General features: G+C 42.1%; 1 protein-coding gene across 4 annotated transcripts in view; it reads right to left on the bottom strand.

The window, feature by feature from the left end:
* Positions 1–17,034, bottom strand: part of AHI1 (Abelson helper integration site 1) — a 198,859-nt gene that overhangs the window by 150,340 nt on the left and 31,485 nt on the right. For all 4 annotated transcript variants that reach the window (XM_045294511.1, XM_045294513.1, XM_045294514.1 and 1 more), the window contains 2 exons: positions 15,443–15,575; positions 7,420–7,543 (listed from right to left, as the gene is read on the bottom strand). In XM_045294511.1, the coding sequence (XP_045150446.1) occupies positions 7,420–7,543; positions 15,443–15,575 (257 nt within the window). The remainder of the gene's footprint in view (positions 1–7,419; positions 7,544–15,442; positions 15,576–17,034) is intronic.

The raw sequence follows: 17,034 nt of genomic DNA, 5'->3' as shown, positions 1-17,034 counted from the left end.
GGTATTAGAAGTTGCTGCCTCGAGGAAAACACAGGTTATTGTAACAGTCACTAACCCAGATGGTAGAGACAGCCACCAAGTAGGCAGTCGCTGCTCAGGTGACAGTGATAACAGGAGACAGCGATCCTCGGGTAGACAGATGGAGAAGAAAACATTCATCTTCCTACCACCTCCGGGCAGATTCTCGTGCCTTAGTTTGTTCATTAGGAGTACTTACTCCTCCTGCAAATATCTCATTCCTTGCATGAGCTCTACCAACAATGCTCTGCTGCTCACTCAGCTACCGCTTTAATGCTGGTATCTTTATGATGTACAATATAAATTGCATCACTCCATAGGAGAAAGTATGCATGCTCATTATATTATGTTTTTGTTGACAGGTGTCATCAAGTTGGGTCCTATCCATAATTGATGCTCCCTATGCACAACAGAAGGAAACACTGCCCGGTCCCGTGTCATCCTCATCATTGTTCCCACACTTGAGCCTACTGTGGCAATCACAGTGGCAATCCATCTCCTTCAGGGCCTTTCCCTTTAATAGGATGCTAAAACGAGTAGGCTTTATGGGGCTTCAAGAAATAGTAAATTTCTATTTACTATTCGAAGTCACATGACTTCAAGAAATAGTAAATTATGAGCTGGGTTTAAAAAGACAAGTAGGGACATAGAACAGACACCACTTCACAGCTGTTGAATGAAGGAGCTAGGTGGAAAGAGCAGAACAGAAAGCAGGTAAGAAGGCTGCTAAGAGTATTTCCAAAGATCGGGTGGGGAAAGGAAGGGTGCGGGGAGGGGCAAGGTTGAAGGGCATAAGGTCCCCGAGAGCCAGGCCTGTCAGGCATGCTGAGCAACTGGAACACTTGCAAATAAGTAATCAAAACATGGCTTAAACCAAAGCCTTCTTTACGATGCATTTGGAACATCATTCAGCATAGCAAAGAGGAAAGGGTAAAGATTAAGTACAGGGAAATCTACCATGTTTCCCCGAAAGTAAGACATCCCCGAAAATAAGGCTTCCCCGATAATAAGACCCACCCCCCAAGCTACCGTAACTCTGGACTCAGGACCATAGCGGCCGCGCAGCTCACCGTTGGCTGCAGCACAGCAGACAGGAAGTGTGAGGTCTCTTTTAATCAGAGAGCCCGTGCCTCCAGGACAAGCTGCCGCCTGCTGCTCGTTCTGCTCTGACGAGTCTGGCTGACTCACAATAGACAGTGAGTCGCGAGGGGCAGGAGTCGGACACACTGTGTGGACACACAAGGTGACTGAGGTAGGGCGTAAATGTCTGATAAAGGGGTGGGGGGAGAGGATGGCTGGTAAAGGTGTCCACAGGGGTGGGGGCAGGGGGATCACTTAAAATGACACAGGAGGATCAGAAGGGGGGGTTACAAAATGGTAATTCGCCCCCCAATCTCCTGTGTCATTTTGATTCCCCCCCCCTCTGATCCTCCTGTGTCATTTTAAGTGACCCCCCCTCCCCCCACCCTGATACCCCAGTGTCATTTTTTTTTTAAACCCCTAGACATGAGGGCTAAAACAAAAAGCTACTCCATGGAGTACAAGAGAGGAATCGTGGAATACTCTTGGGGCCAAATCTTATTGCTTTCTGCAAAGAGAAGATGTTGACTATCTGATTGGTCCGAAAATGGTGAGCAGAGTATGGTAACCTCACTGAGCAAGTGGACAAGGGAAATGCTAAAAAGCACAAGTGTGGATCAGGTCAGCAACCATTATTTTCCGAGCTGGAAAACCTGATCTGTGAATGGGTTGTGGGCAGGAGAGCAAAGGCTTTGGTTGTGAACAGGGCTCAGATTCAAGAATTTGCCCTTGCAATGGCACCACAGTTTGACATAGTCCCTGAAGACTTCAAAGCATCACAACACAGGCTGGATAATTTCCTTCAGTGAAGTGAACTGTAAAAGACCCACAACATTGTTTCGGCTGGAAGATGCTCAAGTTATTAAGCGAGCACTTGCATTCAAGTCCTTTATTGATGATGCTGACTTCTCTAAATACAATCTTTCCAACATGATTGCTATGGATGAAACTGCAGTGTTTATGGGCCAATCTTCTCAAACAACAATTGAACAGCAGGGTGTCTCCTCAGTGTACATTCCCTCCACTGCTTAAGAAAGTGCACGTTTCCTGTATTTTGGCAATTCGTCTGGAGGACACTAAAATCCCACCTTTAATCATTTCTAAGGGCAAGAAGGAAAAGATTGAATGTGTTTTGGGCATTTTTATTCTTGAAACTGAAAAAGCCTGGACCACATAAGCAGTTATAAGGAAGTGGGTCGATTTAATGCTGCCGCTTGTTATGCGAGGGAGCCAAAGAAGTCTGCTAGTCTGGGACGCAGCCAGCACTCACCACGCTGAAGACATTTCTTCACGAAAGAAAAATAGATCAACTAATGATTCCCGCAGGAATGATGGCCTATCTCCAGACTCTTGATATTGCAATAAACAAGCCATTCAAGGACAATTTGTGCATGGAAATTAATGACTACACTGAAAATAGAATGGAGAGAAATCAGCGTGGAAACTTTGTGAAACCTAAACTGTAAGAGGTTGTGACTTGGGTGAAGAATGCATGGGAGAAAGTCACTGACAGTTGCATTGCAAATGCACTACGAGCAGGCTACCTTGACAAGAAGTACTCATTTAAGGACTGTGCTATTGCTAAACATGAGAGCTTTGGTCCACTGATTCTGAAAGAAATGGAGTCACAAGAAATTCACCAGGAAATTTAGGGTTTGGATTGTTATGATGAGGTTCCAGAAGATGATGGCTGTCATTGAATAAATGAGTAAATGTACCATAGATTGTTGTACATGGAAATAATGGTAGTAATGGTATACAGGTAATAAATTTCCTTTTTTGTTGTTCAACAATAAATGTGTACCATATTCTTCTTCATGGAAAAATAAGACATACCCTGAAAATAAGACCTAGCACATCTTTTGGAACAAAAATTAATATAAGACACAGTCTTATTTTCGGGGAAACAGAGTAGTAGCAACACTTTTCACAAGAGATAAGCGTTTTCAGTGGTTCTCAACCTACCTAACGCTGCGACCCTTTAATACAGTTCCTCATGTTGTGGTGACCCCCAACCATAAAAGTATTTTCGTTGCTACTTCCTCACTGTCATTTTGCTACTCTTATGAATCAGGCAACCCCTGTGAAAGGGTTGTTCCACCCCCAAAGGGGTCACGACCCACAGGTTGAGAACCGCTGGTTAGGCGAAGGCAACAGCAGTGAGGACAGAGAGAATGGCGAGCTTTTTAGGAGGGAGAATTTGGAGGTTCTAGAGATAGAGAGCTATATGAGGAGGAATGCTGGGTAACTGTGAGGAGATGGCTACCTCTCTATTCCCCACTTGAGAATGTTTAGTACAATGACATTACACACATATCATCATGGTAGCCTACTATCCACGAAACAGTCTGTGAAGGCAGACACTGGTATTTGGACCTTGTGTGAACACTGCATGATAGTCTGGTCCTGCTATTTCTTGAAGCGTCTCCAACAATCGTCCTGTCTTAGCAGTGACCCTCACATGCCAAGAGGGATTTGCTTTTGTGTTTGGCCCTTGATCCACGTCATTAGCAGTTTCTACATATCTAAGTTCTTCTCACATTTTCATTAGCTCTGTAGCTTTCAGCAGAGCTGATCCTTGAACAGCTCAGAGAACGTTCCCTTTCTTCCAAAGGACTGTAGGAACTGTCAAGAAGGCATGCCTCCGTGCCGAGCAGTAGTGTGCACTGTCACCTTCATGATAGCAGCCATTTGTTTCCCTTTGTAATTGGTGTATTTTCCTTTGCTGCCTTGCTGCTGCTATCACTAGCACCGGTTTTACTGCATTGGGAGCCACAGCGTCCTTCACAGTAATATTTTTCAAAGAAAATTAAACAGAGATAATGCTACAACGCTTGAGAAGGACTATACCAGAGACTAGTTGCTGCTGCCCACGAGCCAGAGCATACACTTCAGATAGAAAGTACAGCCCAGCTCATACATTACCCAGTAGCAGAGGTGTTTATTAGGACAATCCAGAGACATGTACTGTGGCTATATGTGTACTGTATCATTATACACCCAGTAGCACAATCCCTTTGGATACAAGAGACATGAGATGCATGTGCTGTGTGCAAGGGTGTGTTGCAATCACTAAGTCAATCCTTCTCCAGTTGGGTTTCTTGAACTCTAGTATAACCTTTCAGGACTATGCAGGTGAATCTGGGCAGATGGTTCCTGAATGGACATTATGCAGTGTGTGATGCTACAGACATACATGCTCACGTACAAGGAGTACAGGTACTATAAAAACCACGTTTGGGAGGATAGGTAAGATGGCTTTTGGATTGGAGGTGCATGTATGTGGAAATACACAAGAGAAAAGTACACTCAGAAAAGACGTGGAATCTGGAAGTAATTAAGTGAGATCCAAAGTCTGAGAAGAAACAGAACAGACTAAGAGAATCACACAAACCCAGAACACTATCAACTAAAGGATCCTGCAGACCAGCATCTAGAGAACAGGCAGAGGAGTGGGAAGTAGAAAAAGAAAATACACAGGGTCGGCCCTTGTTGTAAGAGGAAAACAAGGAAAATTATAATACAGAAAATTATAAATTGGAAAACTGCTAAGACAAGGAAAAATCAATCGCTGTCATGAAGGTGAACACAGTAAGGGCTAAAACTAGATAATGGATTTGATAATGATTAAGAAATTGCTGCCCTCTTGCAGAAAGAACTTGTGCAGCATGGTGGAAGTGAAAGCCAGGCTCAGTGGGTCGCAGTAGATAAAGTGTGTACAAAGTGATGCTGATAGCAAATAAAGGTGGGGGGGGGTGAGTGGTCATGTGACAGGCAGGAGAAGTAGAAAACATATTTTTTTGAAGACATACTTTTTAAGATTTGAGCATGTTTCCAAGTCAAAGGGGAAAAGCTAACAGGAATGATTATATTGTAGAGGTAAAGAATAGATGCCACAGGATTGTAGACTGAAGGAATGAGGTTAAGATTACAGGTGAAAGATTAGCCTTTGAGGACTCCATCCCCATGCCTCTTTACAAAAAGAAGCAAAGATAATAGATGGATGCAGGAGCATATATTAGGAGGAAGGCCAGAGGAAAACTCAGGAAGCCCATGTCAGGCTGGTTTACACAACGGCAGCAAGTTAATGAGAGTAAGCAAATTGGATGTCAGTAGAGAGGATTTGATGAGTGGCAAGGTGTGGATCTACTGCCAAAGGATTAAGAAAAGGAAACTAACTCAAGGTTAGTAAAAGGAAAGGTGAGCAGAAAGGGGCGCACAGGTGATTTAGGCTTATAAATCCATAATTAGGGCACCTGCGAAGGGCCTTCAACAAGTGGGAGGAGCAATTCCATTAGTTGTTAATTCTGTCTTCCCACAAGCTCTGTAAAGCCCCCCTGGTACATTTCTCTAGCATTGCCTGGAACCCAGCAGAATGGCTGTGCTGAGAGAACAAAGCCGGCAGATAGGACCTTGATCAACAGTAGGTTCCCATCTGATAGACAGGGAGGCCAAACTGCCACTGTACCCCATCTTTTTCATTTAAATATAAACCAAATAGCAATGATAACATCTTGATCAACTTGGCATTTTATACTGAACCCAGTGCCTAGAGATTGGCAGTGTTCATGTGGCCAAAGAGCAGGAAACCGGAACTAGGTGAAGACAATCTCTAGCTGTTCTAAATGTCAGTTTCCTGCTCAGAGAGAGAAGAGGGTGCATACCTACTTAAGGGGCCCTGGTGGTGTAGTGGATTATGCTCTGGGCTGGTAACTGCAAGGTCAGCATTTCGAAACCACCAGCAGCTCTGAGGGAGGACAATGAGGCTTTCTACTACTCCCACAACGGGCTCAAGTCTTGGAAAGGCATAGGGACTGCTCTACCCTGCCCTATAGGGTTGCTATGAGTCAGAATCAACTCAATGGCAATTGAGTTTGTGGTTTTTAAAAAATAGTTCTAGAATTAAGAGGCAAATATATTTGAGCAAACGGTCTACAGTATTTTAAGAACCCAGACAAGGGAGAACAAGCAACTAAAGAAGTCTTCCTGGAACTTCTTTTAAAAGTAATTGTTCAAGTGTTTCATTATGCTGTGTATTGAATTAAAAGGGATACCGTATATTATTTTAAGACGTTTTAAAAATTCAAGTACTCAACAACCTAAAGCTCCTTAAACATAAGGTTCATATTCATTTATCTACCTCACCGCTAGGTTCTGAACAGCACTGTGCTCTAGCTTTTGCATCCAGCCAGCAGGGAAAGCAGAATTCATGTTGCCTACAAGTTTACATTCTAGAAAAATCACAGTTTTTCAATAACTGCCCTCAACACAAAGTATAACCAGAGCAGTATATTTAATTAATGAGAATTTAAAGACACTGAGGGCTAGAAATGTCATACAGGGTAGGTCAGAACAGGATTGCTAAGAAAGCTCTAGTGTACATGCACAGGGCCAATCCTCCCTCAGCCACAAATTGTTTAAACATGTCTGCCTCGGTCCATGACCACAAACAAGTTCTCTCAGTAATATACACTTGCCGTAGTCTCATTATGCTGACTTCAAAATAAGGTCCAATCATAACAGTGGCCAACTGAATTGAAGGCAGAAAGGGCAAACCGTCTCCAGACGGTTATGGAGACTGGGTTGGGTTTTTTTTGTAATTTCCAAAGGGTCAAAAGGGTCATCTCGATAGATTTTCCTGAAGGACAAAGGGCAATCAAGGGGGCTAAATTCAAACGAACTTGTAAGAAAACTAAAAATTCTACACATACGTCCAGAAAAACTGTGCCGAGGAAATTTTTCCCATCATGAAAATGCACGTGGTCATTCTTTCAGGATACTAAAAGGGCTGTCCTAAGGGAATTGGGAATTTCATTGGGAAGCTTTAGCCCATCCACTCTAGGACCCTGATCTTGTCCCTATGGATTTAGTTCTTCCCCAAACTCAAAGAACGTTAAAAAGGAGCACAATTTGAAGTCCCTCAAGAAAGCCCAAACTGCTGTTTTTACCTGATGTACATCAAAAAGGATGGCGTTATTTGGGGAAAAAGTTTAGAGAGGGAAAAAGCATCCTCAGCGTAAAGAGACCTAGATGGAGGGTACGCCGAGAAACAATCGCTTTTGGATATTTTGGATATTTCTGTGTAATGAACTTTTATGTTGTGCAGCAATGCTTTTTGACTTACCCTTGTTTCCTATGTCTACGACACACACTTAAGTATCTTCAAGAAGAACTTTCACAGCTGCTATGGAGCCAGTCTGGGCGATGCATACTTAGACCACGACATGCAGGTAAGACACATCTGCAGCTAAGAACAGTCACAGCACAGGCAGCTTTTCACCCAGGCAGCACACCCAGCGAGTCCTCCGTCGGCGTACTCACCTGGCTGTGCCGTCCGACGATGCAGTCAGGATATAGCGGTCATCCTTTGACCAGCAAAGATCATAAATGATATTGAGATGGCCACACAGCTCTCTCATGAATCGTCCCGTAGGGATTTCGTACACTAAGGAAGACATTGGGAAATTACGAGGTTTCCAGGCAAAGGATAAAACCCATCAACATGCAAACTCTGAATGGACAGTAAGCTGGACACGGGTAACCAGTCTTCAGGAAAATTACCACCAATGATATTTCAGAGCAAATCAGCTGTCAAAAATTACTGCAGAATTGTTTTTTGCACACTTGAGATACATGAATCTGCACACATGTAAAATCTTACAAAATGCTCTCCTTAAAAGCATTCTCATCTCTTCAAAGCAACTCTCCCAAAAATCTTTGATGTGCAAGCTATTAATCAAAGAGTAAATTGCACTTAAATTGCTTTTAACTTGAAACATTCTACTATCTGGCAGTGAGACCTGCAAAGGTGGCGCGCGCAGCTCTGCCTTGTTGGCTGGGTTGTCTGCCTTTGAGCAGCTGTGGCCTTACCGCTCGCTCTTCTCTCTCACACTGGAGTACAAAGTATCTGAGTTTTGCCTGCCTTGACAGGTTTTGGCCCAGCACAGGTTCATTTTCACATATTTTTCTGTATTGCTTGAAAATTAGTGCAATTTCACTCTTGATTTTTGTGCAGTAATGAGAAATCTATACTATAGTATTATCAAGAAAAATCTAATAGTAAAACTGTAGGGCTAGGAAGTGGATGGACAGAGATACAATTTGGCAGACAGCACTAGGGGTGATTTCACTCAGTGTTACAGAAGGGGGTTTCAAAAAGTTCCTGGAAAAAGAGCATTCATGACCTTTAATTCCTTTTTTCCAGGAACAGCACAACGCAACTTTCTAAGATACTCACTTCAACTAGAATTTAAAAGTTCCTAAGTCTCTACTCCCACCTAGTGGCTAAAGTATTTTTTCTCTAAAATAGAAAACTCTTAACCACTCCCTCTGCCATAAATCGATGCCAACTGGTGGTGATCCGAAAAGAGAAAGAAGGGCCTTTCCACTCCCTGCATCAGTTACATTCTCGGAAACTCCCAGAGGCAGTTCTACTCTGTCCTAGAGAAACCTCTGAGTTCTAACTACAATCAGATGGCAGTGACTATAGACACACACACACACACACACACACACACACACACACACACACACACACACACGCTAATGAGTTGTTTCCAAGTCACGGCAATTAAAGACTCCCAAAAATCTTTTGTATATAACTCCATTAAAAAAAGAACTAACTAAAATCCTTTCCAACCTTTCAATTTGAAGGTATTAAAAACAAAAAGTAAGCAACAAAATAAACCCATGCCCAGCAGACGAAATATTATGCTTAAATTGAGAGATATATAGAGAAAATTCAGTGTTTGTTAAAAAGACATCAACAAAATTCATAAATCTATAGCTAGATTCATCCAAAGAGGAAAAGAAAAAAATCATATTTAAGAACACCAGGAGTAAAAAGAGTATATACCACTAAGAACATTACCCAAATAAAAAAAGACTGTAAGGGATAATGATGAACAATAAGGAGCAGCGGTGGTGAGTGGCTCAGTGCGCGCTGCTTGTGAAAGGCCAGCCGTCCCAAGCCCCAGCAGGTCTGCGTGAGGGCGATGAAGCAGTCAGTCGGCTTCTGCAGGTGTACGCAGAGGCTTGACAACCCTCTACAGCAGATGCCCCCGTCCTGCAGGGCTGTGCTGAGTGGGAACCGACTCGTTGGCAATTCATGGGGTTTTACATTTTGGTTGTATGAATAATCACACGCCAACAAATTAAGACAGCTCATATGAAATGGACAAGTTCCTAGAAAGACACTAAATACTAAGTGTGACTTAAAAGAAATAGAAAATCTAAACAGACCTATGGCAGGTAAAGAAACTAATTTTTTTAAAAAATCCCTCAAAGAGCCCAGGCCAGATGTCTGAACTAGTGAATTTTATTGAACGGCTAAAGACTTTATAACAACCCTTTACAAATACTTCCCCCCAAAGGTAGATGGGAACACTTCTCCATTCATTCATTCTATCAGGCTAGGATTACTCTGATATCCATAAAAATAAATTAATAAATTTTTTTTATAATAAAACAAGAAATAAAATTATAAATTGCTATCTCTAATAAATGGAAATTCAAGAATCTTCAAGTTCCTTGTGAACCATCCAAAAACATACAAAATGTAACATATATAATTTGAGTGTAAGTCAAATAGCATTACAAAATCTTTAAAACTTTTATTAAAAATATAAAAACATGAAGCTATTATTTTTCAACATCTATAGGATCTAGGTTGTATGCTTCTGAAAGCCCTGTTTCTCTAATCTTTGCCCAAATGATTCTGTACTTTTCAATGTACACCATGTCAAAATGGCATTTTGGCATCCTCAAAGCACTCAAGTTGTGTTCCTTTGCAATTTCTTTAAGTTTGGGGAACAAAAAGAAGTCTAACGGCGCAAGATCAGGACTGTGGGATGGACAGGGAAAGGTTTCTCAACAAAATCGTCAATTTTTTTTCTTTTTAAAATTATTTTATTGGGGGCTCATACAACTCATCACAATCCATACATCCATCCATTGTGTCAAGCACATTTGTTGCCCTCATCATTCTCAAAACATTTGCTTTCTACTTGAGCCCTTGGTATCAGCTCATTTTTTGCCCTCTCCCCCGGACCCTCCCTCCCTCACAAACCCTTGATAATTTATAATATCATTATTTTGTCATGTCTTACACTGAGGTCTCCCTTCACCCACTTTTCTGTTGTCCGTCCCTCAGGGAGGGGGTTATATATAGATCCTTGTGATCGGTTCCCCTTTTCTATCCCACCTTCCCCTTCCCCTCCTAGTATCACTACTATCATTATTGGTCCTGAGGGGTTTATCTGTCCTGGATTCCCTGTGTTTCCAGTTCTTATCCGTAACAGTATATATCCTCTGGTCTAGTCGGATTTGTAAGGTAGAATTGGGATCATGATAGTGGGGTGGGGAGAGAAGCATTAAAGAACTAGAGGAAAGTTGTATGTTTCATCATGGCTACATCACACCCTGACTGGCTCATCTCCTCCCCGCGACCCTTCTGTAAGGGGATGTTAAGTTGCCTACGGATGGGCCACTCCGCACTCCCCCGCATTCACAATGATATGATGTTTTGTTCTTTGATTTTTGTTCTCATCCCTTCAACACCTTGTGATCACACAGGCTGGTGTGCTTCTTCCATGTGGGCTTTGCTGTTTCTCAGCTAGATGGCCGCTTGTTTATCCTCAAGCCTTTAAGACCCCCAGATGCTATCTCTTTTGATAGCCAGGCACCATCAGCTTTCTTCACCACATTTGCTTATGCACCCATTTTGTCTTCAGTGATCATGTCGGGAAGGTGAGCATCATGGAATACCAGTTTAATAGAAGAAAGTGTTCTTGCCTTGAGGGAGTACTTGAGTGGAGGCCCAATGTCCATCTGCTACCTTAATACTAAACCTATAAATATACGCACATAGATCTATTTCCCCATCATCATATATAAATATATTTACCTATGTACATGCCTGCATTTAGACCTCTATAAATGTCCTTTGCCTCCTAGTTCTTTCCCCTATTTCCTTTAACTTTCCTCTTGTCCCACCCTTCATTTGGGTTTCAGTAATTGCTCTCAGTTACAATGCCCTTGATCAAACCCTACCAAGCCTCCTACACCCTCCTTGTCATCGAAAATCATCAATTCTTGTAGGCCAGTCCTTACTAATCTGGATGAGTGAGCAGGTGCATTGTTGTGAAGGGAGAAAAAAATTCCTTGGTGCAATTTTCTTGGCCTTTTCCTCACCAGTACTAATTAAGCTTCAGTGACTGTCCTCTGCCCTGTAGGACAATCGATCAGGACCTCTTCAAAGTCCCCAAAACCAGTCTCGAGAACCTTAACCTTCTGAGCTGACTTCTCTGCCTTGAATTACAGTAGCCCAGCTGGTCCCTGTGGAAACAACCATTTTTAACTGGACCTTGGTTTTGTTTGTTTAAGGCATCCTATAAGACTAACTCAAACATATCAATTAGAACACTCATCTGTGACCATCCACTGGCTACACAGACACTGATGGGCATGTGTGACCTTTTGATGTAGCCTCCTATAAGACAGACCCAGCAGCATGCCCAAATGAGATACATCTCCGGAATGGGAGACTGGTTCACATAAAAAAGAGTAGTCGATATAATTACCATATTAATAAAGGACAAAGACCACATGACCATTTCAAGAAATGCAGAAATTTATTTCATTAAAAAAAAATCTTCATGAAAAAACTGTTGCTGTAGCGCCTACTCAGTGACACCCAGGGTGCAGCAGACCCACCCCCACGCTGCCAGGCTCTACATCGCTCCACAGCCATGTGTCAGCTCTTTCTCCTGCAGAGCGGCGGGGTCCAAAGTGCTGACTCTTCCCTTAGCACCCAGGTGTCCAGCGAGCATTGCCACCACCCAGTCCCTTGCATGATAGGAATGCTCAACATAAGAACACGACGGGCACTCAAGCTGATAAAGGCCTCTACAAAAAGCCCACAGCTAACACCATACTCGATGATGGGAGCATCAGAGTTCTCTCCCTAAAACCAGCCTAAAACCTAAGAACATGCACGCCATTAAACCCAGTTCCAGAAGTTCTACACAGGGAAACTGGGAAAGAAATGTAAGCAAAAGGTATCTGGATTGGAAACAAAGAAAAATATTTCAACTTGCTAATGACATGATTTTGCACAAAGAAAATCCCAAGGAGCCAACAAAATATAACTGGTTACAACTAATAAATGAGTTCATCAGTTACAATATACCACGTAAATATGTAAAAATGTATTTCTATGTCATAGCAAAAAATATGAAAATGTAATTAAAATAAATCTGCAATACCAACAAAAATAAAATCCCCCAGATAAACTTAATGGAAGAGGCCACAGAAATATACAGTGGAAACCATAAGCATCACTAGGAGAATCTAGAGGATGAATGGAATATTCCATATGTTCCCTTTATTTTTGTATTATAAACCTTAGTGCCCAAATGACAATACTTCTCAAATTGATCTACAGATTCACCACAATCTCTACCAAATTTCTACAGTATTTTAGTGTTTTCCAGAAACTGACATCTAATTTTCAGAAATTCAACCCTAAAATTCCTATGGAAATCCATGGGGGCCAGAATAATCATGGCAACCTTGGGGAAGAAAACAGAATAAAGTTGGAGCACTTAAACTTCTCAATTCCAAAGCTACAGTTACACAGGCAGTGACAGTGCAATGTTGATGGAAAGGTAACTGCAATACAGTTGAGACTTCAGACATAAACCTTGACATTTATAGATAACTGATCTTCAACAAGGGCCGAAGACAATTTGATGAGGAAACAGTGCTGGGGCAACTGGCTATTCATGTGCTATTATCATCTACAAGATAAAAACTTCACATGCTAAATGCATTGGAATAATGTTACAACGTTCCCTCTGGGGTCTTAAAGGCTTGAAGGTAATCTAGTTCAGAAGCAACAAAGCCTGATATCTGATCCCCTCGACACCTTGTGATCACACAGGCTGGTGTGCTTCTTCCATGTGGGTCACAAGGAAGGACAAAGGGATGAGCTAGCCAGGGTGCAATATAGCACTGACGATACACACAACATTCTTCTAGTTCTTTAATGCGCCCCCCCCCCTCCCCACTATCATGAACCCAGTTCTCCATTACAAATCTGGCTAGACTTGAGCATGTACACTGGTACAAGTAAGACCTCTCGACACACGGAATCCAGGACAGATAAATCCCTTAGGAACAGTAATGAGAGTAGCGATATCAAGAGGGTAGGGGGGAGGTGGGGAAGAAAGGGAAAAAGTTGGGCACCGAGCACAATGATCATGTATAACCACATTCCCTCCCAACCCCTAGGGGGATGAACAACAGAAACGTGTGTGAAGGGAGACAGCAGATGGTATATGATATGAAAAATAACAATAATTTATAATTTATCAAAGGGTCACAAGGGTTGGGGAGAGACAGCAAAAAGAGGAGCTGATACCAAGGGTTCAAGTAGAAAGAAAATGCTTTGAAAATTATGGCACCATATGTACAAATGTGCTTGACATAACTGATGTATGGATTATTATAAGAGCTGTAAGAGCCCCCAATAAAATGATTTTTAAAAAATCATACGTTAGGTGAATATCCTTGACTCCAGAGACAGCTGTGATCCAAGAGGCACAGCAGAGGAACAGCAGCAGCAGCAGAACCAAGAGACAGAGCAGTGGACTTCTCAGTCCAGAGAAAGAAAAGCTGCTTGGGGGCACGAGGCTGGCTGGTGAAGTGGGATGCCTCTGGGCACTTAAGTGGGAGAGCTAGGTTTGTTGGCTCACAGTTCTGGGCACTTAATTAGGGGAGCTGGGTTTGCTGACCCAGGGAGGTGGAGCTGAGTGCCTTCAGGTTGAACCTTACAGGGGAGTAGCATGGCCTCTGGGCATTTATTAGCAGCCCTAAAAGAACTTTGTAACATGTTGTGACTGAACAACCAAATCCTGAGCATTTCTCACCGGAATTGTAACCTGTTAACTTCCATTAATAACCCCACAAACCTTAGCGCTATCTGTGAGTTCTGTGTAGCCACTGCAATATATTACAGAATCCAGACCATTAAAAGAGTGCTCTGAGAGACTGAGAACTATTGTGGGGAAAAAAAAAAGAGTAGCATCAAAGCAATTTTAGTGCAATTCGGTTTTTTTAAACATTAGCAACCTTATTGGTCAGTCATCTAATGGATTCATGAGCTTATATTCTTTATTATTATTTGAAATTTTAATCCTAAGTATATGAGGGACTTCAAACAGTTTCTGGGGAAACCCCATACTATTTTAATTCCATTCTTCCACCGACTGCCTGAAGACAAGATACAACGGTGCATCAAATTTATTTGAAAATTTGAGCAAGATCATTTTCCTTGTATGTAAAGTAACATGTTTAGCACAAAAAGGTGAACAACATATAAAGCACAAAATAATTCTTATATACCCCAAAGAATGCAGTATTAGTATTTGGAGGTATATGTTCCAAGAATCTTTTTTACCCCCCATACAGCTTTAGGTGAAATTTTAAAATAGTATAGTTGTAATCAAACTGTACAAAGAACTGTCTATATATATCTAAAGCTACCACTACTTTTTTAGGAGGAATATTTATTGACTAAATGTCAATCAAGTAAACGATGAGTTCTCTCGGAAATTCAGAAGGTGAATCAGACCAAGAATAACAATGTGTGTGAAGCTGAGCAGAGTCCACCACGGTTGTACCAGTCAGGACAGGGGTCCCTGAGGATCTGGCTGGGTTACACCTTCTGCAGCTACTGAACAGGAAGTAGGGGCAAGTATTTAATGTTTCTAAAACTAAAAGGGCATATTAACACAGTTAAAAGAAACCTAACAAACGAAAACCCTCTAAAGTTACAGAAACAAAACTTTTTAAACATTGTTTCCTGTTATTTTTAAAAAATAAAGTTGAAAAGAGGGGTTTTGGTCTCTCTGCTGACTTCCTTACCATACTGAGAAGTCTCCGTCGGAAGATCCGAGTCAATACAGTACTTCGCTGGGGCATACGAGATGTGCATGTTTTCATAAACAAACTATCACTGATATTCCCTAACCACACTGGACTAGTAATCTATGTGAGACATATCAATCCTTCACATACATTTCTGTATTTAACGTAGAAAGTTTTTTAAAGGATTTTTTTTTCATGTTTACCACCCTTCCTTTGATCCTGCTTTGTGTTTCTGAACAACACTGTAAGGACCATGTAACAGTATTCTAAAAGCACTGGTAATCTACCTCGAGCCATGCATTGAGTGTAGGGCTACTACAGATGCTTCCAGTTCAGATCCCGGTGATCGCTACACGCCAGAGCCCCAGCTCCCGTAGACACAGAGTGAGACTGAGACAGGCAGGGCACTACTCACAGATGACCGGGTAGCCGTCCCTGCTGGCACAGGCTGCTGCTAGGATTCTTCCATTCTGGGAGAAAGCAAGGCAGAAACATCCTCGTTCTCCGGCGTTTAGTGAAAAGAGGTGCTTGTTTGGGATACGGCAGGCCTACAAAACACGTTTAGAAATAGATCAACCAATAAACATTAAAACGCAAAGTTGGTTTAATTTCAGTTTCTTTAGTGGCTTTTCCAAAAGGTCCTTCACTGTGATGCAGAGCAAGAGAAAGTGAAGTGAGAAGAATGTGGGAAAATCTTAGTTAATTACTTTCTAAGCAAGAATCAGTTCTGCCCTACAATGACCAGAACTTGTACTCCTGATCTAGAGTACTTCCTTCACCTAAAGCAACCAGAAAAACCCTTTGAATACCTGACATGGTAATAAAGCTGTCACTGCCACACTGCTTGTATTAAGCTACCAGAAAACTAAGTCTCACACCCTATTCCAGGACCACTAAGCAGCTTTTTATGACAGCCACACACTGTTCTAGCTACCAATGCCCTGTGATGCCACAGGTACTGCAGGTCACCGGGCATTCTTGTTTGCTTTTCTCTCTTACCACCATCCTTCGTGGCTGATCTCCAGAATGTACTGGCAAAGTACTCAGCCACCTTCATCTTATCTATTAACACTTCTTCATTATCTGTGCCTTAGTAAGCTGGAACCATGTAGCATTTGAAGGTTCCAGGTATGAAAAGGCCCTGTAGAAAACACGAGCCCACTGCCAAGTCAATTCTAACTCATGGCAACCATACGAGAGAGAGCAGAACTGCTTCGTGGGGTTCTGAGACTGTAAATCTTTACGGGAGCTTGGGGCAGCCTCATCTTTGGAGCACCTGTCGGGTTTGAAGTGCCAACTTTGCGGTTAGCAACCCAATGCTAGCCCGCATGAGCCGCCAGAGTTCCTCTTAGAAAACACGACTTACTGTTATTTACCCTAGTTCTACTTCTTCTAGTCATCACTGTCTTAATAACTGTGTTTCTTACTCAGAAAGTTGAATTACACATATATTAGGCCCTCACTACATGACATGAATTAGTGACAAATGTCTTTTCATGTGAGTGTCACAGCAGCCTATGGGTAGCCATTAGTTATATACAGCTAAGAGGTATGGCTCAGAGGACTAAGCCCAGCTGCTTAAAGACTTGTTTTCCAGATGGGTATCAAGATTCCCACAAGCAGAGTTAAGATGTGTCAATACCTTGGGAGGCAGTCATGAGCAGCTACTAGCAGGGTGCCAATAACATACCAGAGTCAACACCACCTATCGTTTTCTTCCATTCTGCAACCTGATGACTCACACTACTCCAATATGTCCTACATGCCTTTGCTAACATAAATCTGTCCTAAAATAGAATTGTTATTGTGCTTCTCTCCTACCCAAAACTGCTTCCATAATTTCTCACATCCTACCCATTCAAGTAGTACCTCTGCAGACACCTTACAATGTAGACCTAAACTACCATGACCACTTTCTCTCTTAAACTCTAATATCCAACCGACAGTTGTCTTAGTGCTTGATGAATCCAAGTCCTTTCCTATTTACTTACCACTTTCTTCTCATGT

This window comes from Echinops telfairi, unplaced genomic scaffold (genome assembly GCF_000313985.2).
Source record: "Echinops telfairi isolate 266 unplaced genomic scaffold, ASM31398v2 ScPeMD7_3533;HRSCAF=4204_0, whole genome shotgun sequence".
Lineage (NCBI taxonomy): Eukaryota > Metazoa > Chordata > Mammalia > Afrosoricida > Tenrecidae > Echinops > Echinops telfairi.
Note: the sequence above shows the minus strand (reverse complement) of the source record. Positions and strands in the feature narration are given on the sequence as shown.